General features: G+C 41.2%; 1 protein-coding gene across 1 annotated transcript in view; it reads right to left on the reverse strand.

Annotated features, from left to right (window-relative positions):
• Nucleotides 1-670: 670 nt before the first annotated feature.
• The window catches only part of Ntf-2 (nuclear transport factor-2), a 65,701-nt gene continuing 38,502 nt past the window's right edge, over nt 671-27,869 (reverse strand). The window contains exon 4 of the mRNA XM_071664297.1: nt 671-867. Coding sequence (XP_071520398.1) covers nt 751-867 — 117 coding nt within the window. The 3' untranslated portion in view covers nt 671-750. The remainder of the gene's footprint in view (nt 868-27,869) is intronic.

A 27,869-nucleotide genomic window follows, 5' to 3' on the forward strand; every position in this document is an offset into this window, starting at 1 on the left:
ATGAGCAAGTGAAAATTAATGGTTCACTTGAAAAAAATGTCAATTCCTAAAAGTCTTACAAAGTCTATGAGAACCACCTTTATCCCTGGATACTTTTTAGATGTGCTGCATAACATTGCTGTCCATCCTTGATTCACTAAACTGTACATGTCATAACATTGTGCTGTATGGACGAGCTTTTGTGCTGAGTAGCCATGGCACACACCATAAATTTAGCATTTCAACTGCTTTGTGAAGGCTGATTAGCACACCCAACAGATGCTTTGTTATGCTTTGTTAGGGTGACTGGTCTTTCCTTGTTATGGTCCAGATGTTTTCATTAGATGTCCAGGACTGATTAATATATGACGCTAATGCTACAAGAGGCAGAAATAAAAGTATTTCAACATAAAAGATGCACTTGCAGTTCTCACCAAATAACTAAACTTACCCTCTCATGTGATCTTTGAGATTCCACCATACATTTCCACTTTTGTACATCTGATGCAACAAATTAAATAAGAAAATGACAGCATCAAAACCTAGATCAAGCACTAGCAATCAATGGGTTTTGGCAAACTACATAATCACAAACAGCAAAAACATTAAATAAATAAGGGATCAAAAAGAAAAAAGATAAAAGACAGGCAAGTAACATGCATGGCACTGCACTCCAGGAAATATTCTCGAGTACCTTACAGTTAGGCTGTGAAGCAGAAGCTGAGAATGAGAGCTGTGCCCCCTTTAGGCTTGACACTTTGAGGCCTCCACTCATACGACAATATGGTGAAGTGCCAAGCGAAACATGTCGTGCTGAACGAAGAAACTGTCACCCAGTGGCTTGAGTATAAAAGTTTGATTGAACCCATGTGGAGGGTCGTCATCCATCTAGTAGCCAAACCAGTTTTGTGAAGGATGGTTAGTTGTGAAGGTTTTGAGAAAAGTTAGTATAGAAAAAGATTTCAGAAGACAGGAGAAAAGAAGATGAAAAGTAATATAGTATTCATCTTTATATATGAATATGATCCTACAACCATATAAATGCACAGTCACTTTAAATGGCTTGGTCTGCAAGTGAATCTGGTTTCCAGGCTCTGACTTCATCACCAAATGCTAAACCTTAACTAAATGCAATCTAAATCTATTCATTCTATAGCCTGGAAGCCTAAAATATATAACTGTGACTTTAGTTTCAATCCCAATTTCATCAAACTGAGATTCCAGAAATGTTCTGCATTTATCAACTGTTGATATTATCAACTTTTGATACACATTCTAATTCTAATATTATCTCTATCTGGAGATGTACACCCTCTTCAAGTCACACCTACAGTCAAAACTTTCAAACATCTGTACTTAGATCCTGAATCATTTGCTATCTACTTAAACTTATCAACTGTCATAATGTCTCCAATGGCTATCATGAATATTTTGATTATTTTTCTTCCATTCATGTAGTGTTTTTATAGGGTCCATCCCTTAACGTAAAGGTCTTGCTCAGTAATATGTATCATTAATATAAGTTTACTAAGGGTGCAATTAGCAGAAGCCAATATTTCAATCTAACTTCATCCTATATACATCTATCATATAAATTTTCTACCTAAATCTCTTGATCTACACTATGCATGCCATTTCAAGCAGTGAAAACAAAAAAAAAAAAAAAAAGAAATAGCATAAAAAAGTCTTCCAAACACACCCAGTGTAAAGATCTAGTACCAATAGTCACTGCATTAGGTTAAAGCTGTTTACTAAAATAGTAAATGAAAATACCCTAAGATGGTAACAATAGATCACAGATCCAAATAAAGATGCTAGCTTCATCATAGTTAATTACAAAGATATAAATATAATAATCATGATTTTTGGTAGATTGATAAAATTACATCATATTTTCTTCCAAAACATAAACTTTGACGAAGAAAATAGGGAAGTCCTATCATAAATTTACACAATTACGGAATAATCAAATCACTCTATTGCCTATCACAGTCCTCATAACATAATACAATGTAACAAAGAGAGAGAATATTCCATAAACAATCTCAGTTCCAGACCATCTCCATACATTCAACTTTTAAGGACCCAACAGCAACAGTCAAAACATCGAAAGAATACTACACTCAAGTCTTGGCTATAATACAACTGAACTGAACGCACTTAAGAGAACTAAGGCTAACTATCCACATCTGCAATATTCACTGCCTCAGACCCAGCCTCCCTCTCAACTTCCTCAATGATCTTTCTCTCTCTCTTAAGCCTAACTGTCCAAGGCTTCCTCTCCTCTTGCTATCATATTAACTAAAACATATACTATCACATTCACTACAAAGGCCGTGTTTGTGTTATGGTACGAAACACCAATATTTGTCTTGTGGATCTTCATTCTCCCAACTCTGATAACACCTGGATCAAAAACTTCCTTATCCAAAACTTAGCTTTAATATCTATTAGGTCTTCCCCTAACTTTTCTCACTTCATGGAACTCTTGGATTATTTGACTCTGCCATGAGGTGCTGCTCTCTTCACATTCACATGCTGAGATACTGCATGCAAGGGATTTCAATGTCTGCCATAAATTTTGGCTTGGTTCAACTTGGAATGATCTCAGTGGAGTAAAAATCCTTTCCTTCTCCTTCCTTAACAATTGGGAACAACTATCATTCACCCAACGAGTTCCTGATCACAACCACTCCTTTACCATTCAACTTTCTATTTCATCTTTTAATGCTCTTACAATAGATGCTTTATTCTGCCCCCTTAGGGTCCTCAGTTGACAATCTTCTTTCTATCATTTCCAACTGGTCAAATCTACCCAATTTCCCTCTCCCCCTTGAACTGCCATATCTTAGCACATTAGGACTCAGTGTCTTCCTTGCATAACTTTCATACATACTTTCCTCAGGATAAGTGCAACTTCACCAATTGGTAGCTTCAAGGTGCACTAACTAGAAGCAAAAGTCATCTTGGCTAAAACAAAGTCATATTTCCCTTCTTCTATTAAACCTCTATCCCCTCAATTGTGGTTTGATTACTCCTGCTACGATGCTTGTTCCATTAGGAACTGAGCATATCAGGCCATGAAATTTCCCCTTTCAACATCTCTATCTAACTAAATCTGTGCTTGCAATAATAATAAAACTGCCATTCATAAAAAGAAAGATTGTGAATTTGAATTCTTCATAATTCTTTCTGGTCCTTAACCTCTAACAACTTATTTACTTTAACCCCACTCTCTTTTTAAATGATCAATTCATCTAATTCTGAAGGTGATAAACCTGTCCTTTTTGACAAATTTTCATATAACTCAAATAAGAATGATTCCATTCTTACTTCACCCTCCCTCTCTCCTCCTATAGAACCATGTCTTCTATATTTTCCTCACACAGCCTCATGAAAAAGTTCCCTCCCAAATACTGGTGGACAAGGCATGTGTTCTGGATGGCATAACTTGTGTCCTTAAGGAATGTGTCTATGAGCTTAAGCCAATCATTTCTCATCTGTTCCATCAATCAATGTCTAAAAACCCAAACTTTCCCTTCTTGGAAGCATACCTTGGTACCAACCACTCTTAAAAGAGGAGCTGTACTAACCTTTTTAACTATCATCCTAATGCTCTCAATTTTTTGAGCAAAATCATCAACACAATGCTCTGACTGTTGTGATCTCCAAAGTCATCATCCATATATTCTAGCTTTTATCTCATATGTCCATAAAGCTCTCCTTGATTTCCACTTTCTTGTACAAAGAGAATGCCTCAAACAGTGATAACATCATTCCCCTCTTCTGAATCACAAATACAAGTTTTGCGGTGCATTGTCCAATGGTGGTCTTTTTTTCTTCCGTGACCCACTTTTCATCCTCCTTACTTCAGGTATTTTGTTGAATCTTTTGACATGGCACTAATCTTTAAAGCACATCTTTACTTACAAGAATTTCTTCCTTTGGCTTTTCTGCATCTCTTTCTTCTGTAATGCATTGTTTTCTTTCTGGATTTTCCAATGTGGTAGTATAGACGGAGCAACATCTCCCTTGTAACCTATCAACACTGGTGTCTCTAACAGCTCTACCCAATTTCCTATCTTCTTTCTTCTCTTCATAAATGATAATTCTACCTCCAAACCTAGAGCCAACTCATCTGAAAGCTAACTTGATTGAGACATTTTTCCCTGAGGCACAGTAATTCATCTAAGAGCATCATATCTGAAATGTTAATTAAATACTAGGATAGAGTTTTACTTCATGATCACAACAACAATCTATATTTCATCTTTTTCATCTTTAAAAGGCTTTATGGAACATTTACTGCATATTACAAAATCAATACTGTAATGAGTATTTCTTGACACCTGCTCACTGTTCCCCACCTTAGCAAGGTGATATCAGGAACAGACAACTGAGCCTTCAAGTACAAATCATCTGTTGGCTCTTTCCTCTTTTTCTACATCTAGAAAATAATAATAAGAAGAGAGGATATCCACTCTAACTCCCACACCTCTTGGTTGCCATTTATGATGTACAGATGACATGTGGATACTGTAAAGATCTTTATCACCTATCCCCAAGGTTAATAATGAATATATATTTCTTGTAAAACACTTCTGATACCTTTAACCATAAAACTTCAGTACAAAAACTCTTTAAACTTTTGAACAATAAACAATGAAACATTATAAAATGTCTTTTTATACAAATGTACCTTAATACGTTAAAGTTAAAAAGAAAATATAAACAGCATCCTCTGCGCACAACCACTCACTACCTGCCAAGTATAATGTACTGAAACCATAAACACCCATCCACAGACAAATCATGCACACTATTCCATGGCTTATCTTAAACATCACAGACTATCCCATGGCTTATCTTAAATGCTATCTATACCAAGGTTTTTGCCAACTGACAGCTTACCACTCTTACTATATCGCATTGATCCAATTCATTCTATCCAAACTATGCCTTTACCCTTTCAAAACATTCAGGATTTGATACCCCAAAACCTTTCTACATTCATCTCCTTGTCCACCCCCTTCCCCTTCCTCTCTATACATAAATACTCTTTGTTGGTCTTTCTTTGCTCATCCCCTCTAAATGTCAAAATCAGTTCAGCAAACCCAGATCTGCTCTCATTAAGACTATGCTTACTACCATATCTCCCTCTTACATTGTCATTCCATACATAATCAACCTGCCTCACACCAAACAATGTCCCCAAGCATTATATTTCCAACACAGCCACCACTTTCCTTACTACATATTCAGGGCCAAATATTTACATCTAAACAACACTGTCAGGACTTCTTTGCCTCCAAATATACATATCTTCATCCAATCAGACACTGACCACTTCGAACTCATTATGTAATCAGTCTGCCACCAGAGTTGTCATCTACAAACAGCAAATGATTATAACTCCAGTGTCCATCTAATACCAAGCAAATCATAGACCTGCCCCTCAATCAATGCAAGGCCAACCCTTGCATTCACATCATTCACCAAACTGTCCATAATATGTCTAAACAACCAAAATGTCATCACATATCCTTGATGAAGACCCACCTTCACTAGGAATCACTCACCCTCCTCCATTCCTTACCATCCCTCCCCATTGCCTTATCCTCATGGTAAAAACTCCATTCCATTTAGTACCTTTCCTTTTACTCCATATGTTTATAGCGCCTGGAATCCACAGAGCCTCTCTCTTATCCTTTTTCTTTTACCCCATATGTTTATAGCACCTTCCAGAGCCTCTCTTTTATCCTTATCATATGCTCTCTCCAAATCCACAGATGCTGCATGTACCTATTCTGCACCTAAAGTTGGAGACAGTTTTATGGAAAACATAACTTAGTGGACAAGGAATCCCATTTTACCATGGGATTTAATGGAATCAGGAATGGAATAAGAGGCTTAAGTTCAAGGAGGGAATTTCACTTAAGTTTCACATACAAGCATGAACAAAATTTCATGACACAAATGAAACAGTTTAGGTATATCAGCAATCTTTTCCTTCACATTTGTTTGCAGTTTCCTACATTAGTGAGGTAATACCAGGAGCAAAAGAAGAAATGGCCTCATTTGCTCACATTCACCTTCTAGCTGTCATGTACAATGCATTAAAATCACAAGCCTGCTATCGACATTCAGGCCCCACAGACCTTTCTGTGGTTCCCCTTCACATGCCAATGACAGCACATCATCCCCTGTATTCCACATTGCTCTAATTCACTCCATTTTCTCCAAGCCTCACATCTTCCTGCATGTTCAGGCCCCAAACACTTACAAGCATCTTTCGCTCTAACCTTCCTCAGTTTCCTCCTCTTCATTGTTCCCTCCACTTCCAATATATATATTCTCTCCATATGTCCAAAATTTTCAGTTCACAATATTTGGCTCTCTTATACAGCTTCTCTTGCGACCACACCTCCATCTTACTCTATCATACCTTATTCAATCTACTTGCCTCACACCACAAACTGTCTTAAAACATTTAATTTCCAAACCAACTTTTTCAAACACAAATTAAAGAGCAGAATGTTATACCTACATTAGCAAGGTAGCGCAAGAAAACAGACGAAAGAATGGCCCAACCCACCCATATACACATGTATATACATACACGTCCACACACGCACATATACACACCTATACATTTCAACGTATACACATATATACATACACAGATATATACATATATACACATGTACATAATCCATACTTGCTGCGTTTATTAATTTCTGTCGCCACCCCACCACACATGAAATGGCAACCCCCTCCCCCCCGCACGCACGCAAGGTAGTGCTAGGAAAAAACAACAAAGGCCACTTTCGTTCACACTCAGTCTCTAGCTGTCATGTATAATGCACCAAAACTACAGCCCCCTTTCCACATCCAGGCGCCACAAAACTTTCCATGGTTTACCCCAGACGCTTCACATGCCCTGGTTCAATCCACTGACAGCATGTCAACCCTGGTATACCACATTGTTCCAATTCACTCTATTCTTTGCATGCCTTTCACTCACCTGCATGTTCAGGCCCCGATCACTCAAAATCTTTTTCACTCCATCTTTCCACCTCCAATTTGGTTTTCCACTTCTCGTTCTCTCCACCTCTGACACCTATATCCTCTATGTCAATCTTTCCTCATTCATTCTCTCCATGTGACCAAACCATTTCAATATACCCTCTTCTGCTTTCTCAAACACACTCTTTTTATTACCACACATCTCTCTTACCATTTCATTATTTACTCGATCAAACCATCTCACACCACATATTGTCCTCAAACATCTCATTTCCATCACATTCACCCCCCTTCGCACAACCCTATCTATAGCCCAAGCCTCGCAACTATATAACATTGTTGGAACCATTATTCCTTCAAACATACCCATTTTTGCTTTCCGTGATAATGTTCTTGCGTTCCGCACATTTTTCAACACTCTCAGAACTTTCGCTCCCTCCCCCACCCTGACTCACTTACGCTTCAATGGCTCCATCCGCTGACAAATCCACTCCCAGATATCTAAAACACTTCACTTCCTTCAGTTTTTCTCCATTCAGTCTTACCTCCCAACTGACTTGTCCCTCAACCCTACTGTACCTAATAACCTTACTCTTATTCACATTTACTCTCAGCTTTCTTCTTTCACAAAGTTTATCAAACTCAGTCACCAGCTTCTGCATTTTCTCACCCAAATCAGCCACCAGCACTGTACCATCAGTGAACAACAATTGACTCACTTCCCAAGCCCTCTCATCCACAACAGACTGCATACTTGCCCCTCTCTCCAAAACTCTTGCATTCACCTCCCTAACAACCCCATCCATAAACAAATCAAACAACCATGGAGACATCATGCACCCCTGCCACAAACCGACATTCACTGAGAACCAATAACTTTCTTCTCTTCCTACTCATACACAAGCCTTACATCCTCGCTAAAAACTTTTCACTGCTTCTAGCAACTTGCCTCCCACACCATATACGCTTAATAACTTTCACAGAGCATCTCTTATCAACTCTTATCATATGCTATCATATGCTTTTCTAAGTATTTCTCACATACATTCTTCAAAGCAAACACCTGATCCATACATCCTCTACCACTTCTGAAACCACACTGCTCTTCCCAATTCTGATGTTCTGTACATGCCTTCACCCTCTCAATCAACACCCTCCCATATAATTTCCCAGGAACAATCAACGAACTAATACCTCAGTAATTTGAGCACACTTTTGTCCCCTTTGCCTTTTTACAATGGCACTATGCATACATTCCACCAACCCTCAGGCACTTTACCATGAGCCATACATACATCAATATCCTCACCAACCAGTCAACTGTGCAGTCAACCCCTTTTTTAATAAATTCCACTGCAACACCATCCAAACCCGCCGCCTTGCCGGCTTTCATCTTCCACAAATCTTTCACTACCTCTTCTCTGTTTAACAAATCACTCTCCCAGACCCTCTTACTTCACACACCACCTCAACCAAAACACCCTCTATCTGCCACTCTATCATCTAACACATTCAACAAACCTTCAAAATACTCACTCCATCTCCTTCTCACATCACCACTACTTGTTATTACCTCCCCATTAGCCCCCTTCACCAATGTTCCCATTTGTTCTCTTGTCTTTCGCACCCCATTTACCTCCTTCCAAAACATCTTTTTATTCTCCCTAGAATTTAATGACACTCTCTGACCCCAACTCTCATTTGCCCTCCTCTTCACCTCTTGCATCTTTCTCTTGACCTCCTGCCTCTTTCTTTCATACATCTCCTAGTCATTTGTATAATTTCCCTGCAAAAATTGTCCAAATGCCTCTCTCTTCTCTTTCACTAATAATCTTACTTCTTCAACCCACCACTCACTACCCTTTCCAATCTGCCCACCTTCCACGTTTCCCAAGCCACAAGCATCTCTTGCGCAAGCCACCACTGCTTCCTTAAATACATCCCATTCCCTTACGTCCTTTGCTCTCACCTTTTTCCATTCTGCAATCAGTCTCTCCTAGTACTTCCTCACACAAGTCTCCTTCCCAAGCTCACTTACTCTAACCACACTCTTCACCCCAACATTCTCTATTCTTTTCTGAAAACCTCTACAAATCTTCACCTTCGTATTCACAAGATAATGATCAGACATACCTCCAGTTGCATCTCTTGGCTAATTAACATCCAAAAAGTCTCTCTTTCACACACCTGTCAATCAACACATAATCCAATAATGCTCTCTGGCCATCTCTCCTACTTACATACGTAGACTTATGTATATCTCTCTTTTCAAACCAGGTATTCCCAATCACCAGTCCTTTTTCAGCACACAAATCTACAAGCTCTTCACCATTTCAAAACTGAACACCCCATGTACACCAATTATTCCCTCAACTGCCACATTACTCACCTTTGCATTCAAATCACCCATCACTATAACCTGGTCTCGTGCATCAAAACTGCTGACACACTCACTCAGCTGCTCCCAAAACACTTGCCTCTCATGATCTTTCTTCTCTTGCCCAGGTGCATAGGCCCCAATAATCACCCATCGCTCTCCATCCACTTTCAGTTATATCCATACCAATCTAGAGTTTACTTTCTTACACTCTATCACATACTCCCACAACTCCCGTTTCAGGAGTAGTGCTACTCCTTCCCTTGCTCTTGTTCTCTCACCAACACCTGACTTTACTCCCAAAGCTTTCCTAAACCACTTTTCTCTTTTACCCTTGAGCTTCGATTCACTCAGAGCCAAAACATCCAGGTTCCTTTCCTCAAACATACTACCTATCTCTCTTTTCTTCTCATCTTGGTTACATCCACACACATTTAGACACCCCAATCTGACTCCTTCTGTTTCCCCCTTTAGAAAGTTAAAATACAAGGAGGGGAGGGTTTCTACCCACCCGCTCCCCTCCCCTTTAGTTGCTTTCTACAACACGCAGGGAATGAGTGAGAAGTATTCTTTCTCCCCTGTCCCCCATACATATTTTATTTATTCATTTTTCTTTGTCGCTGTCTCCCACATTAACGAGGTAGCACAAGGAAACAGACGAAAGAATGGCCCAACCCACCCACATATACATGTATATACATACATGTCCACACACACACATATACATACCTATACATCTCAACGTATACATATATATGCACACACAGACATATACATATGTACAAATGTACATAACTCATACTGCCTGCCTTTATTCATTCCCATCGCCACCCCGCCACACAAGAAATAACAACCCCCTCCCCTGCATGTGCACAAGGTAACGCTGGGAAACGACAACAAAAGCCACATTCGTTCACACTCAGTCTCAAGCTGTCATGTAATAATGCACCGAAACCACAGTTCCCTTTCCACATCCAGGCACCACAGAACTTTCCATGGTTTACCCCAGACGCTTCAAATGCCCTGGTTCAATCCATTGACAGCATGTTGATCCCAGTATACCACATCGTTCCAATTCACTCTATTCCTTGCACACCTTTCACCCTTCTGCATGTTCAGGCCCCGATCACTCAAAATCTTTTTCACTCCATCTTTCCACCTCAAAGTTGGTCTCCCACTTCTCGCTCCCTCCACCTCTGACACATATATCCTCTTGGTCAATCTTTCCTTACTCATTCTCTCCATGTGACCAAATCATTTCAAAACACCCTCTTCTGCTCTCTCTCAACCACACTCTTTTTATTTCCACACATCTCTCTTACCCTTACATTACTTACTCGATCAAGCCACCTCACATCACATGTTGTCCTCAAACATCTCATTTCCAGCAAATCCACCCTCCTCCGCACAACTCTATCTATAGCCACGCCTCGCAACCATATAACACTGTTGGAACCACTATTCCTTCAAACATACCCATTTTTGCTTTCCGAGATAATGTTCTTGACTTCCACACATTCTTCAACACTCCCAGAATTTTCGCCCCCTTCCCCACTCTATGATTCACTTCCGCTTCAATGGTTCCATCCACTGCCAGATCCACATCCAGCTATCTAAAACACTTCACTTCCTCCAGTTGTTCTCCATTCAAACGTACCTCCCAATTGACTTGTCCCTCAACCCAACTGTACCTTGCTCTTATTCAAATTTACTCTCAGCTTTCTTCTTTCACACACTTTACCAAACTCAGTCACCAGCTTCTGCAGTTTCTCACATGAATCAGCCACCAGCGCTGTATCATCAGCAAACAACAACTGACTCACTTCCCAAGCTCTCTCATCCACATCAGACTGCATACTTGCCCCTCTTTCCAAAACTCTTGCATTCACCTCCCTAACAACCCCATCCATAAACATATAAAACAACCATGGAGACATCACACACCCCTGCCGCAAACCAACATTCACTGAGAACCAATCACTTTTCTCTCTTCCTACACGTACACATGCCTTACATCCTCAATAAAAACTTTTCACTACTTCCAACAACATGCTTCCCACACCATATATTCTTAATACCTTCCACAGAGCATCTCTATCAACTCTTATCATATGCCTTCTCCAGATCCATAAATGCTACATACAAATCCATTTGCTTTTCTAAGTATTTCTCACATACATTCTTCAAAGCAAACACCTGATCCACACATCCTCTACCACTTCTGAAACCACAATGCTCTTCCCCAATCTGATGCTCTGTACATGCCTTCACCAAGTCAATCAATACCCTCCCATATAATTTACCAGGAATACTCAAAAAACTTATACCTCTGTAATCTGAGCACTCACTTCTATCACCTATGCCTTTGTGGAATGGCACTATGCAAGCATTCCGCCAATCCTCAGGCAACTCGCCATGAGTCATACATACATTAAATAAACCTTACCAACCAGTCAATAATGCAGTCACCCCCTTTTTCAATAAATTCCGCTGCAATACCATCCAAACATGCTGCCTTGCCAGCTTTCATCTTATGCAAAGCTTTTACTACCTCTTATCTGTTTGCCAAATCATTCTCCCTAACCCTCTCTCTTTGCACACCACCTTGACCAAAACACGCTATATCTGCCACTCTATCATCAAACACATTCAACAAACCTTCAAAATATTCACTCCATCTCCTCACATCACCACTACTTGTTATCACCTCCCCATTAGCCCCCTTCACTGAAGTTCCCATTTGTTCCCTTGTTTTACGCACTTTATTTACCTCCTTCCAAAACATCTTTTTATTCCCCCTAAAATTCAATGATATTCTTTCACCCCAACTCTCAATTGCCCTCTTTTTCACCTCTTGCACCTTTCTCCTGACCTCCTGCCTCATGCCTCTCTCTTCTTTCACTAATAATCTTACTTCGTAATCCCACCACTCACTACCCTTTCTGTTCTGCCCACCTCCCACGCTTCTCATGCCACAAGCATCTTTTGCGCAAGCCATCACTGCTTTCCTAAATGCATCCCCACTCCACTTACGTCCTTTGTTCTCACCTTTTTCCATTCTGTACTCAGTCTCTCCTGGTACTTCCTCACACAAGTCTCCTTCCCAAGCTCACTTACTCTCACCACTCTCTTACCCCATATATGTATATATTTACATATATTTATGTTCTGGAAGGAGGTAATTAAAGTGCGAAAGACAAGGGAGCAAATGGGAACTTCAGTGAAGGGCGCAAATGGGGAGGTGATAACAAGTAGTGGTGATGTGAGAGGAGATGGAGAGAGTATTTTGAAGGTTTGTTGAATGTGTTTGATGATAGAGTGGCAGATATAGGGTGTTTTGGTCGAGGTGGTGTGCAAAGTGAGAAGGTTAGGGAAAATGATTTGGTAAACAGAGAATAGGTAGTAAAAGCTTTGCGGAAGATGAAAGCCGGCAAGGCAGCAGGTTTGGATGGTATTGCAGTGGAATTTATTAAAAAAGGGGGTGACTGTATTGTTGACTGGTTGGTAAGGTTATTTAATGTATGTATGACTCATGGTGAGGTGCCTGAGGATTGGCGGAATGTGTGCATAGTGCCATTGTACAAGGGCAAAGGGGATAAGAGTGAGTGCTCAAATTACAGAGGTATAAGTTTGTTGAGTATTCCTGGTAAATTAAATGGGAGGGTATTGATGGAGAGGGTGAAGGCATGTACAGAGCATCGGATTGGGGAAGAGCAGTGTGGTTTCAGAAGTGGTAGAGGATGTGTGGATCAGGTGTTTGCTTTCAAGAATGTATGTGAGAAATACTTAGAAAAGCAAATGGATTTGTATGAAGCATTTATGGATCTGGAGAAGGCATATGATAGAGTTGATAGAGATGCTCTGTGGAAGGTATTAAGAATATATGGTGTGGGAGGCAAGTTGTTAGAAGCAGTGAAAAGTTTTTATCGAGGATGTAAGGCATGTGTAAGTGTAGGAAGAGAGGAAAGTGATTGGTTCTCAGTGAATGTAGGTTTGCGGCAGGGGTGTGTGATGTCTTCATGGTTGTTTAATTTGTTTATGGATGGGGTTGTTAGGGAGGTGAATGCAAGAGTTTTGGAAAGAGGGGCAAGTATGAAGTCTGTTGGGGATGAGAGAGCTTGGGAAGTGAGTCAGTTGTTGTTCGCTGATGATACAGCACTGGTGGCTGATTCATGTGAGAAGCTGCAGAAGCTGGTGACTGAGTTTGGTAAAGTGTGTGAAAGAAGAAAGTTAAGAGTAAATGTGAATAAGAGCAAGGTAATTAGGTACAGTAGGGTTGAGGGTCAAGTCAATTGGGAGGTAAGTTTGAATGGAGAAAAACTGGAGGAAGTAACGTGTTTTAGATATCTGGGAGTGGATCTGGCAGCGGATGGAACCATGGAAGCGGAAGTGAATCATAGGGTGGGGGAGGGGGCGAAAATTCTGGGAGCCTTGAAGAATGTGTGGAAGTCGAGAACATTATCTCGGAAAGCAAAAATGGGTATGTTTGAAGGAATAGTGGTTCCAACAATGTTGTATGGTTGCAAGGTGTGGGCTATGGATAGAGTTGTGCGCAGGAGGGTGGATGTGCTGGAAATGAGATGTTTGAGGACAATGTGTGGTGTGAGGTGGTTCGATCGAGTAAGTAACGTAAGGGTAAGAGAGATGTGTGGAAATAAAAAGAGCGTGGTTGAGAGAGGAGAAGAGGGTGTTTTGAAATGGTTTGGGCACATGGAGAGAATGAGTGAGGAAAGATTGACCAAGAGGATATATGTGTCGGAGGTGGAGGGAATGAGGAGAAGTGGGAGACCAAATTGGAGGTGGAAAGATGGAGTGAAAAAGATTTTGAGTGATCGGGGCCTGAACATGTAGGAGGGTGATAGGAGGGCAAGGAATAGAGTGAATTGGATTGATGTGGTATACCGGGGTTGACGTGCTGTCAGTGGATTGAATCAGGGCATGTGAAGCATCTGGGGTAAACCATGGAAAGCTGTGTAGGTATGTATATTTGCGTATGTGGACGTATGTATATATATACGTATGGGGGTGGGTTGGGCCATTTCTTTCGTCTGTTTCCTTGCGCTACCTCACAAATGCGGGAAACCGACAAAGCAAAAAAAAAAAAAAAATATATTTATTATACTTTGTCGCTGTCTCCTGGGTTAGCGAAGTAGCGCAAGGAAACAAATGAAAGAATGGCCCAACCCACCCACATACACACGCACATATACATACATATATATTTCAACGTATACATATATTTACATATATATATGATGGCATGCACAAAAGATGCCTGTGGCATGAGAAAGGTGGGAGGTGAGCAGATTACAAAGGGTAGTGAGTGGTGGGATGAAGAAGTAAAATTGTTAGTGAAAGAGAAGAGAGAGGCATTTGGACAATTTTTCCAGGGAAATAGTGCAAATGACTGGGAGATATATAAAAGAAAGAGGCAGGAGTTCAAGAGAAAGGTGCAAGAGGTGAAAAAGAGGGCAAATGACAGTTGGGGTAAGAGAGTATCTTTAAATTCTAGGGAGAATAAGATGTTTTGGAAGGAGGTAAATAAAGTGCATAAGACGAGAACAAACGGGAACATCAGTGAAGGGGGCAAATGGGGAGATAATAACAAACAGTGGTGAAGTGAGAGGGAGATGGAGTGAGTATTTTGAAGATGTGTTGAATGTGTTTGATGACAGAGTGGCTGATATAGGGTATTTTGGTCGAGGTGGTGTACGAAGTGAAAGCTTTGCGGAAGATGAAAGCCAGTAAGGTTGCGGGTTTGGATGGTATTGCAGTGGAATTTATTTAAAAAGGGGGTGACTGTGTTGTTCACTGGTTGGTGAGGATATTCAGTGTATGTATGGTGCATGGTGAAGTGCCTGAGGATTGGCAGGATGCATGCATAGTGCCATTGTACAAAGGCAAAGGGGATAAAGGCGAGTGTTCAAACTATAGAGGTATGTGTTTGTTGAGTACTCCTGGGAAATCACATGGGAGGGCATTGATTGAGAGTGAAGGCATTTACAGAGCATCAGATTGGTGAAGAGCAGTGTGGTTTCAGAAGTGGTTGAGGAAGTGTGGATCAGGTGTTTGCTTTGAAAAATGTAGGTGAAAAATACTTAGAAATGCAAATAGATTTGTACGTGGCATTTATGGATCTGGAGAAGGCATATGATAGAGTTGATAGAGATTCTCTGTAGACTCTGTAGAACCACTTCTGCTTCCATGGTTCCATCCCCTGCTAAATCCACTCTCATATATATTATCATTTTTTTCTTTTTATTTTGCCTTGTCGCTGTCTCCCGCATTAGCAAGGTAGCACAAGGAAACAGACGAAAGAATGGGCCAACCCACCCACATACACATGTATATACATACACGTCCACACACCACGTATACATACCTATACATCTCAATGTACACATATATATACACACACAGACATATACATATATACACATGTACATAATTCATACTGTCTGCCTTATTTATTCCCATCGCCAACTCACCACACATGGAATAACATCCCCCTCCCCCATCATGTGTGCAAGGTTGCGCTAGGAAAAGACAACAAAGGCCCCATGCGTTCACACTCAGTCTCTAGCTGTCATGTAATAATGCACCGAAACCACAGCTCCCTTTCCACATTCAGGCCCCACACAACTTTCCATGGTTTACCCCAGACACTTCACATGCCCTGGTTCAATCCATTGACAGCACGTCGACCCCAGTATACCACATCGTTCCAATTCACTCTATTCCTTGCACACCTTTCACCCTCCTGCATGTTCAGGCCCCGATCACTCAAAATCTTTTTCACTCCATCTTTCCACCTCCAATTTCGTCTCCCACTTCTCCTCGTTCCCTCCACCTCCGACACATATATCCTCTTCGTCAATCTTTCCTCACTCATTCTCTCGATGTGACCAAACCATTTCAAAACACCCTCTTCTGCTCTCTCAACCACACTCTTTTTATTTCCACACATCTCTCTTACCCTTACATTACTTACTCGATCAAACCACCTCACACCACACATTGTCCTCAAACATCTCATTTCCAGCACATCCACCCTCCTCCGCACAACTCTATCCATAGCCCACGCCTCGCAACCATACAGCATTGTTGGAACCACTATTCCTTCAAACATACCCATTTTTGCTTTCTGAGATAATGTTCTCAACTTCTAAACATTCTTCAAGGCTCCCTGAATTTTTGCCCCCTCCCCCACCCTATGATTCACTTCTGCTTCCATGGTTCCATCCCCTGCCAGATCCACTCCCAGATATCTAAAACACTTTACTTCATCCAGTTTTTCTCCATTCAAACTTACCTCCCAATTGACTTGACCCTCAACCCTACTGTACCTAATAACCTTGCTCTTATTCACATTTACTCTTAACTTTCTTCTTTCACACACTTTACCAAACTCAGTCACCAGCTTCTGCAGTTTCTCACATGAATCAGCCACCAGCGCTGTATCATCAGCGAACAACAACTGACTCACTTCCCAAGCTCTCTCATCCACAACAGACTGCATACTTGCCACTCTTTCCAAAACTCTTGCATTCACCTCCCAAACAACCCCATCCATAAACAAATTAAACAACCATGGAGACATCACACACCCCTGCTGCAAACCTACATTCACTGAGAACCAATCACTTTCCTCTCTTCCTACACGTACACATGCCTTACATCCTCGATAAAAACTTTTCATGCTTCTAACAACTTGCCTCCCACACCATATATTCTTAATACCTTCCACACAGCATCTCTATCAACTCTTATCATATGCCTTCTCCAGATCCATAAATGCTACATACAAATCCATTTGCTTTTCTAAGTATGTCTCACATACATTCTTCAAAGCAAACACCTAATCCACACATCCTCTACCACTTCTGAAACCACACTGCTCTTCCCCAATCTGATGCTCTGTACATGTCTTCACCCTCTCAATCACTACCCTCCCATATAATTTACCAGGAATACTCAACAAACTTATACCTCTGTAATTTGAGCACTCACTCTTATCCCCTTTGCCTTTGTACAATGGCACTATGCAAGCATTCCGCCAATCCTCAGGCACCTCACCATGAATCATACATACATTAAATAACCTTACCAACCAGTCAACAATACAGTCACCTGCTTTTTTTAATAAATTCCACTGCAACACCATCCAAACCCACTGCCTTGCCGGCTTTCATCTTCCGCAAAGCTTTTACTACCTCTTCTCTGTTTACCAAATCATTTTCCCTAACCCTCTCACTTTGCACACCACCTCGACCAAAACACCCTATATCTGCCACTCTATAATCAAACACATTCAACAAACCTTCAAAATACTCACTCCATCTCCTTCTCACATCACCACTACTTGTTATCACCTCCCCATTAGCCCCCTTCACTGAAGGTCCCATTTGCTCCCTTGTCTTATGCACTTTATTTACCTCCTCCCAAAACATCTTTTTATTCTCCCTAAAATTTAATGATACTCTCTCACCCCAACTCTCATTTGCCCTCTTTTTCACCTCTTGCACCTTTCTCTTGACCTCCTGCCTCTTTCTTTTATACCTCTCCCACTCATTTGCATTTTTTCCCTGCAAAAATCTTCCAAATGCCTCTCTCTTCTCTTTCACTAATAATCTTACTTCTTCATCCCACCAGTCACTACCTTTTCTAATCAACCCACCTCCCACGCTTCTCATGCCACAAGCATCTTTTGCGCAAGCCATCACTGCTTCCCTAAATACATCCCATTCCTCCCCCACTCACCTTACTTCCTTTGTTCTCACCTTTTTCCATTCTGTACTCAGTCTCTCCTTGTAATTCCTCACACAAGTCTCCTTCCCAATATATATATACATATATATATACATTCAACAAACCTTCAAAATACTCACTCCATCTCCTTCTCACATCACCACTACTTGTTATCACCTCACCATTTGCGCCCTTCACTGAAGTTCCCATTTGCTCCCTTGTCTTACGCACTCTATTTACCTCCTTCCAGAACATCTTTTTATTCTCCCTAAAATTTAATGATACTCTCTCACCCCAACTCTCATTTGCCCTCTTTTTCACCTCTTGCACCTTTCTCTTGACCTCCTGTCTCTTTCTTTTATACATCTCCCACTCAATTGCATTTTTTCCCTGTAAAAATCATCCAAATGCCTCTCTCTTCTCTTTCTTTTGATGATAGAGTGGCAGATATAGGGTGTTTTGGTCGAGGTGGTGTGCAAAGTGAGAGGGATAGGGAAAATGATTTGGTAAACAGAGAAGAGGTAGTAAAAGCTTTGCAGAAGATGAAAGCCGGCAAGGCAGCAGGTTTGGATGGTATTGCAGTGGAATTTATTAAAAAAGGGGGTGACTGTATTACTGACTGGTTGGTAAGGTTATTTAATGTATGTATGACTCATGGTGAGGTGCCTGAGGATTGGCAGAATGCGTGCATTGTGCCATTGTACAAAGGCAAAGGGGATAAGAGTGAGTGTTCAAATTACAGAGGTATAAGTTTGTTGAGTATTCCTGGTAAATTATATCGGAGGGTATTGATTGAGAGGGTGAAGGCATGTACAGAGCATCAGATTGGGGAAGAGCAGTGTGGTTTCAGAAGTGGTTGAGGATGTGTGGATCAGGTGTTTGTTTGAAGAATGTATGTGAGAAATACTTAGAAAAGCAAATTGATTTGTAAGTAGCATTTATGGATCTGGAGAAGGCATATGATAGAGTTGATAGAGATGCTCTGTGGAAGGTATTAAGAATATATGGTGTGGGAGTCAAGTTGTTAGAAGCAGTGAAAAGTTTTTATCGAGGATGTAAGGCATGTGTACGTGTAGGAAGAGAGGAAAGTGATTGGTTCTCAGTGAATGTGGGTTTGCGGCAGGGGTGTGTGATGTCTCCATGGTTGTTTAATTTGTTTATGGATGGGGTTGTTAGGGAGGTGAATGCAAGAGTTTTGGAAAGAGGGGCAAGTATGAAGTCTGTTGTGGATGAGAGAGCTTGGGAAGTGAGTCAGTTGTTGTTTGCTGATGATACAGCGCTGGTGGCTGATTCATGTGAGAAACTGCAGAAGCTGGTGACTGAGTTTGGTAAAGTGTGTGAAAGAAGAAAGTTAAGAGTAAATGTGAATAAGAGCAAGGTTATCAGGTACAGTAGGGTTGAGGGTCAAGTCAATTGGGAGGTAAGTTTGAATGGAGAAAAACTGGATGAAGTAAAGTGTTTTAGATATCTGGGAGTGGATCTGGCAGCGGATGGAACCATGGAAGCGGAAGTGGATCATAGGGTGGGGGAGGGGGCGAAAATCCTGGGAGCCTTGAGGAATGTGTGGAAGTCAAGAACATTATCTCGGAAAGCAAAAATGGGTATGTTTGAAGGAATAGTGGTTCCAACAATGTTGTATGGTTGCGAGGTATTGGCTATGGATAGAGTTGTGCGCAGGAGGATGGATGTGCTGGAAATGAGATGTTTGAGGACAATGTGTGGTGTGAGGTGGTTTGATCGAGTAAGTAACGTAAGGGTAAGAGAGATGTGTGGAAATAAAAAGAGCGTGGTTGAGAGAGCAGAAGAGGGTGTTTTGAAATGGTTTGGGCACATGGAGAGAATGAGTGAGGAAAGATTGACCAAGAGGATATATGTGTCAGAGGTGGAGGGAATGAGGAGTGGTGGGAGACCAAATTGGAGGTGGAAAGATGGAGTGAAAAAGATTTTGAGTGGTCGGGGCCTGAACATGCAGAAGGGTGAAAGGAGGGAAAGGAAGAGAGTCAATTGGATCGATGTGGTATACCGGGGTTGACGTGCTGTCAGTGGATTGAATCAGGGCATGCGAAGCATCTGGGGTAAACCAAGGAAAGTTTTGTGGGGCCTGGATGTGGAAAGGGAGCCATGGTTTCGGTGCATTATACATGACAACTAGAGACTGAAAGTGAACGAATGTGGCATTTGTTGTCTTTTCCTAGCGCTACCTCGCACACATTCGGGGGAGGGGGTTTTCATTTCATGTGTGGCGGGGTGGCGACAGGAATAAATAAGGGCAGACAGTATGAATTATGTACATGTGTATATATGTATATGTCTGTGTGTGTATATATATATGTATACATTGAGATGTATAGATATGTATACGTGCTGTGTGTGGACGTGTATGTATATACATGTGTATGTGGGTGTGTTGGCCCATTCTTTCGTCTGTTTCCTTGCACTACCTCGCTAACGCGGGAGACAACGACAAAGTATAATAAAAAGTATATATATTAACATATATACACATGTCACCAGCTTCTGCAGTTTCTCACATGAATCAGCCACCAGCGCTGTATCATCAGTGAACAACAACTGACTCACTTCCCAAGCTCTCTCATCCCCAACAGACTTCATACTTGCCTCTCTTTCCAAAACTCTTGCATTTACCTCCCTAACAACCCCATCCATAAACAAATTAAACAACCATGGAGACATCACACACCCCTGCCGCAAACCTACATTCACTGAGAACCAATCACTTTCCTCTCTTCCTATACGTACACATGCCTTACATCCTCGATAAAAACTTTTCACTGCTTCTAACAACTTTCCTCCCACACCATATATTCTTAATACCTTCCACAGAGCATCTCTATCAACTCTATCATATGCCTTCTCCAGATCCATAAATGCTACATACAAATCCATTTGGAAAAGTGTGTGGAAGAAGAAAGTTAAGAGTATATGTGAATAAGAGCAAGGTTATTGGGTACAGTAGGGTTGAGGGTCAAGTCAATTGGGAGGTGAGTTTGAATGGAGAAAAACTGGAGGAAGTGAAGTGTTTTAGATATCTGGGAGTGGATCTGGCAGCGGATGGAACCATGGAAGCGGAAGTGGATCATAGGGTGGGGGAGGGGGCGAAAATCCTGGGGGCCTTGAAAAATGTGTGGAAGTCGAGAACATTATCTCGGAAAGCAAAAATGGGTATGTTTGAAGGAATAGTGGTTCCAACAATGTTGTATGGTTGCGAGGCATGGGCTATGGATAGAGTTGTGCGCAGGAGGATGGATGTGCTGGAAATGAGATGTTTGAGGACAATGTGTGGTGTGAGGTGGTTTGATCGAGTGAGTAACGTAAGGGTAAGAGAGATGTGTGGAAATAAAAAGAGCGTGGTTGAGAGAGCAGAAGAGGGTGTTTTGAAGTGGTTTGGGCACGTGGAGAGGATGAGTGAGGAAAGATTGACCAAGAGGATATATGTGTCGGAGGTGGAGGGAACAAGGAGAAGAGGGAGACCAAATTGGAGGTGGAAAGATGGAGTGAAAAAGATTTTGTGTGATCGGGGCCTGAACATGCAGGAGGGTGAAAGGAGGGCAAGGAATAGAGTGAATTGGAGCGATGTGGTATACCGGGGTTGACGTGCTGTCAGTGGATTGAAGCAAGGCATGTGAAGCGTCTGGGGTCAACCATGGAAAGCTGTGTAGGTATGTATATTTGCGTGTGTGGACGTATGTATATACATGTGTATGGGGGGGGGGCATTTCTTTCGTCTGTTTCCTTGCGCTACCTCGCAAACGCGGGAGACAGCGACAAAGTATAATAAAATATAAAAAATAAAATATACACATGTACATATGATTTGGTAAACAGAGAAGAGGTAGTAAAAGCTTTGCGGAAGATGAAAGCCGGCAAGGCAGCAGGTTTGGATGGTATTGCAGTGGAATTTATTAAAAAAGGGGGTGACTGTATTGTTGACTGGTTGGTAAGGTTATTTAATGTATGTATGACTCATGGTGAGGTGCCTGAGGATTGGCGGAATGCGTGCATAGTGCCATTGTACAAAGGCAAAGGGGATAAGAGTGAGTGCTCAAATTACAGAGGTATAAGTTTGTTGAGTATTCCTGGTAAATTATATGGGAGGGTGTTGATTGAGAGGGTGAAGGCATGTACAGAGCATCAGATTGGGGAAGAGCAGTGCGGTTTCAGAAGTGGTAGAGGATGTGTGGATCAGGTGTTTGCTTTGAAGAATGTATGTGAGAAATACTTAGAAAAGCAAAGGGATTTGTATGTAGCATTTATGGATCTGGAGAAGGCATATGATAGAGTTGATAGAGATGCTCTGTGGAAGGTATTAAGAATATATGGTGTGGGAGGCAAGTTGTTAGAAGCAGTGAAAAGTTTTTATCGAGGATGTAAGGCATGTGTACGTGTAGGAAGAGAGGAAAGTGATTGGTTCTCAGTGAATGTAGGTTTGCGGCAGGGGTGTGTGATGTCTCCATGGTTGTTTAATTTGTTTATGGATGGGGTTGTTAGGGAGGTAAATGCAAGAGTCCTGGAAAGAGGGGCAAGTATGAAGTCTGTTGGGGATGAGAGAGCTTGGGAAGTGAGTCAGTTGTTGTTCGCTGATGATACAGCGCTGGTGGCTGATTCATGTGAGAAACTGCAGAAGCTGGTGACTGAGTTTGGTAAAGTGTGTGGAAGAAGAAAGTTAAGAGTAAATGTGAATAAGAGCAAGGTTATTAGGTACAGTAGGGTTGAGGGTCAAGTCAATTGGGAGGTGAGTTTGAATGGAGAAAAACTGGAGGAAGTGAAGTGTTTTAGATATCTGGGAGTGGATCTGTCAGCGGATGGAACCATGGAAGCGGAAGTGGATCATAGGGTGGGGGAGGGGGCGAAAATTTTGGGAGCCTTGAAAAATGTGTGGAAGTCGAGAACATTATCTCGGAAAGCAAAAATGGGTATGTTTGAAGGAATAGTGGTTCCAACAATGTCGTATGGTTGCGAGGCGTGGGCTATGGATAGAGTTGTGCGCAGGAGGATGGACGTGCTGGAAATGAGATGTTTGAGGAAAATGTGTGGTGTGAGGTGGTTTGATCGAGTAAGTAACGTAAGGGTAAGAGAGATGTGTGGAAATAAAAAGAGCGTGGTTGAGAGAGCAGAAGAGGGTGTTTTGAAATGGTTTGGGCACATGGAGAGAATGAGTGAGGAAAGATTGACCAAGAGGATATATGTGTCGGAGGTGGAGGGAACGAGGAGAAGAGGGAGACCAAATTGGAGGTGGAAAGATGGAGTGAAAAAGATTTTGTGTGATCGGGGCCTGAACATGCAGGAGGGTGAAAGGAGGGCAAGGAATAGAGTGAATTGGAGCGATGTGGTATACAGGGGTTGACGTGCTGTCAGTGGATTGAATCAAGGCATGTGAAGCGTCTGGGGTAAACCATGGAAAGCTGTGTAGGTATGTATGTTTGCGTGTGTGGACGTGTGTATGTACATGTGTATGGGGGGGGGGGGGGGGTTGGGCCATTTCTTTTGTCTGTTTCCTTGCGCTACCTCGCAAACGCGGGAGACAGCGACAAAGTATAAAAAAAAAAAAAAAAAACATATTCATACTTGCTTGCCTTCATCCATTCCTGGAACTACCCCGCCCCACTGGAAACAGCATCGCTACCCCCTACTTCAGCGAGGTAGCACCAGGAAAACAGACAAAAAAGGCCACATTCGTTCAAACTCAGTCTCTAGCTGTCATGTGTAATGCTCCAAAACCACAGCTCCCTATCCACATCCAGGCCCCACAGACCTTTCCATGGTTTACCCTAGACACTTCACATGCCCTGGTTCAGTCCATTGACAGCACATCATCCCCGGTATACTTTCCAACTACTACTACCTAAAATTTCTAATGCTCTTGCCAGAATGTTCCGTCCTACTATTTCTATCTACTGCTCCTACCATACTGCCAAAAAGCAGGGCTATAACATAGTGCTATCCACAGGAAAATCTAGACTTGTGAAGAATGAGCTGTGTGAGTTAAGTGTTGTTAAGTGTTTTGTACGACAAGGAGAGATTGTGCTTTTGTGGACAGAATGCCAGCAGTCCAAGAACTAGTAAGGCAGAAAGAAAAGACAGCTACCTAGGTCAGAGAAGCACAACTTGACAACCATTGAAGCAGATGTCACTAACCCTCCCGATACCCAGGCGGGTAGTACTGGTAAAATACCTTCCTGGTCATTGGCTGCCTACCACCTACTACATACAACTACCTCTATCTATTGCTCCTATCATTTTGCTAAAAAGGAGGGCTAGCACACAGTGCTCACTGTTGGAAAACCTAGTTACGAAGAATGAGCTGTGTGAGTTAAGTGTTGTCAAGTGTTACGTATGACAAGGAGAGATTGTATGTTTATGGACAGAATGCCATCAGTCGATGTATGGGTGAGGCAGAAATAAAAGACAGCCACCTAGGTCATAGGAAAGCAACTTGACAACCAATCCAATCAAGTGTTGGCTCACTATGCAGCCGTCACTAACCCTTCCAATACCCAGGTGGGTAGTACTGGTAATATACCTCCCTGGTGGTTGGCTACCTACCTACTATCCAGCAGTGCAGTATATATCTTCATCATATAACCCTAGACTCCCTTTCACAAGGCTCCTGCAGCTTCATGGCTGTGATACAATTAGTAGTACAGAAATGAAATATTGCTTTGGAGTAAGAAGTCCCTCAACAAGATTGTACTCCTCCGCATCCAGTGATGAAAAGCAACCTTGCTGAAAGTGACTTCTCACATGTGCTATAACTACACATAGCAGAGGATTACATTCCAGATTCTCAGCCAACTCATCCTCAGACCAATTTCAATCACTCACAGATGACATTAAAAGTGAAGAATCTAAATACAATTACATGAGTGTACTGTATGCAAAAAAAGCACAAAAGCAAAAAAGAGCATTCACTAACAGATGCAACATGCAGGCACAAGTGGAGTTGGTGGTGAAAGTGGTGGAGAGTTTTAGTTGGAGTATGGAGAGGGTAATATGCAGTAACAGCCTAAAAGTAATTTCCATTCCTCAAGACCAACTCAAAACTCTGTTGAGGAGGGAACAAAATTTGCTAGATTTGGTAAATTTTTCTCTAATTTGACAACAATAAGCCTGCTGTGAGGTCAGTTCATGATGAAGCAAGTGAGCTGGAAGGAGGAATGAGCAGTGGGATTACTCCCTCCACCCCCACCTCATCCATTTCATCACCAAAACTGCACTGATTCTAATCACATTTGTGGTGAACATCAGTTGTATAGGATGCATTATATAATCATTGAACTTGAAATTGAAGGGTAGAATTTTAACCACAACAACCCATCACAGAAGCCAACTCTGACAGCGTCTCCACGACATCATAAGCTTCAACCACCCCTTCAACTTTCCCTTGCAATCTGATTCAGGAAACTCAGTGTTACTTTTTGTTAAAAACTATATCACTTTTGCTAACTATAAATGTGGAGGATTCCAAATCAGAGAGAAACAAAATTCCTTAAGTCCACTCATGACAGTGATGTTTCCAGAAAAACTGTTCAAAGACCTTTAATTTTGTTTGTATTTGTGCTTAAAGCATTATTTTACATAATTCTATATATACAAAATATTACAAAATCAGTTAGAGCTGTATTGCCAACATAAATGGGATGAAGGATGCAAGAAGAATGATGGTGTTTACCCCCTCCACCACCTCCTTTATGTAACACACTTCTCCCACTACCACTCTTTACATTTTTTCATGGAACAGGCTGTTGATAGCACTGACCGATTTTCATATCTTTCTACATTTTTTTAGGTATTCTGTACATTTTCTTATTTCTTCAAGGGCAAAATGCAGTATACTGTATATGCTTTAGAGGAAGCTGCTACTGCGCTTGCAAGTGAAGGAGTATTATAGCAAAAGAGTCATCACCTGCTATTACCAAGTGTGGTTTTTTATACCTTTTAAATTATACAATTTATCACTTTCATCAACACCAAACAATGAAGCAATGGATAGTTGGGAATTACAAGTTACTCTCTTTCCCTGAACATTTCTAACAAATCCACACATCTCTCACACACTAACCTGCCACTTTGGCAAAATCTCTTTATTGCTGTTTGAAGGTACTCTTGAAACCACACTGCTTGTCCCCAACCACATGTTCTGAGCTTGCTATCACACTCAAAATCAACATCCTCCCGTACAACTTACCATGTGCAGTCAAGACTTATGCCTCCGTAACTGGAATATTCAACTTTGTCCCCTCCCCCACTGCCCACATCTTTATAAAAGCACTATGAGTAGAAAAGGGTAACAATGAATGAAACAAGGGAACTAGGAAAGGCAAGGAAGGTATCAAGAGAAACAATGCTTACACCTATATGTGAAGTGTATGACCTTCAGAAGGTGGGATGTGGATGAATGAGAAAGGGTAATGCATTAGTGATGGGATAAGGGAGTTAAATTGCTAGTGAAAGAGCAAAGAGATGTGTATGTATAGTATCTGCTGGGATGGAAGCCAAGTAGCTGAGAGGAGTAAAACAGAAAGCAGCAGCAGGTCCAGAGGCACATGATAGCCATGATGAAAGTTTATCAATGAACTTTAATGAGAATAAGAAAATGTGTTGAAAGGAAGTGAAAAGTGTGTGGAAAACATGAGAACAAAATACAAGTATCAGTGAGGTAATAAGATGGGAAAGTAGAAGCAAACAAAGAAGAGGTGAAATAGAAAAAGTCAATGTTCTAAAGCACTGCTGAATGTGTTAGATTATCAGGAAATAGCATATACAGTAGTGATTTTGACAACATGAGATGGTATACAGAGCAAAAGTCCAGGTAACTGGTATGGTGAAGAGGTTGTGAAAGCTTTGCACAGGATGAAGTGTGGCAAAGCAGCTGGATTGGATCAGACTGCAGTTGACTTTCTCAAGAAGAGAGGTAACCGTCTTTGATGGGTAAGTTAGGCTTTCCAGTATCAGTTTGGCATTTCAAAAAATATCTTTAATGTAATGTGCAGCCCATATATGCTTATAAACAGACGACAGTTATGAATGGTTGATACCAACAGCTACAAGTTCCAATGGCTGTTCCCAAAATGCCAATGTATATTTCCATTACAACTACAAAATCTCCTGCACCTTAATTTCAATAAAATTCTAATGATAAAATGTAAAACCAATGCATATATGTGGAAAGAAATGTGAGAATAAAAGAAAGAAAATATAAGGAATATCAGTGTAAATGATAAACAGAAAATTTACTTCAAACACGCTCTTACAAACATAAGATTATCACCGAAATAGTTTAAACAGTATTCAAAAGATCATTCTGTTATTTTTGACATTACTAATATGTGGACAAATCTTGAAAAATTAAGATTTCATTGGAATCTGAAATCTTATATTGAAAATATATGAATTTCCACATTTAGAGGAATTTACAGAAACCTGACACCCTGCTGTTACCTTTGCATACCATCAAGACAGCACTTGCTTAACTATGATGACCCACCATGCACATCAACACCAGCTCTTACAATTGATGAAATGCAAGACCAGCCTCCAGCTTCTCCAATCAAATATCCTTAAGCTGTGCCCAATGCTAACCCTACCACTTTTATATGACAAACAACCTCTACCTTAGTCTAACACATTATGGAAGATTATCATGGAAAGATAATGCAGTGCAATAATTTCAGTAAATGACTGTGTTGTATATAGTACATATTTACATATTACATACAAT

Source organism: Panulirus ornatus, chromosome 8 (assembly GCF_036320965.1).
Source record: "Panulirus ornatus isolate Po-2019 chromosome 8, ASM3632096v1, whole genome shotgun sequence".
Lineage (NCBI taxonomy): Eukaryota > Metazoa > Arthropoda > Malacostraca > Decapoda > Palinuridae > Panulirus > Panulirus ornatus.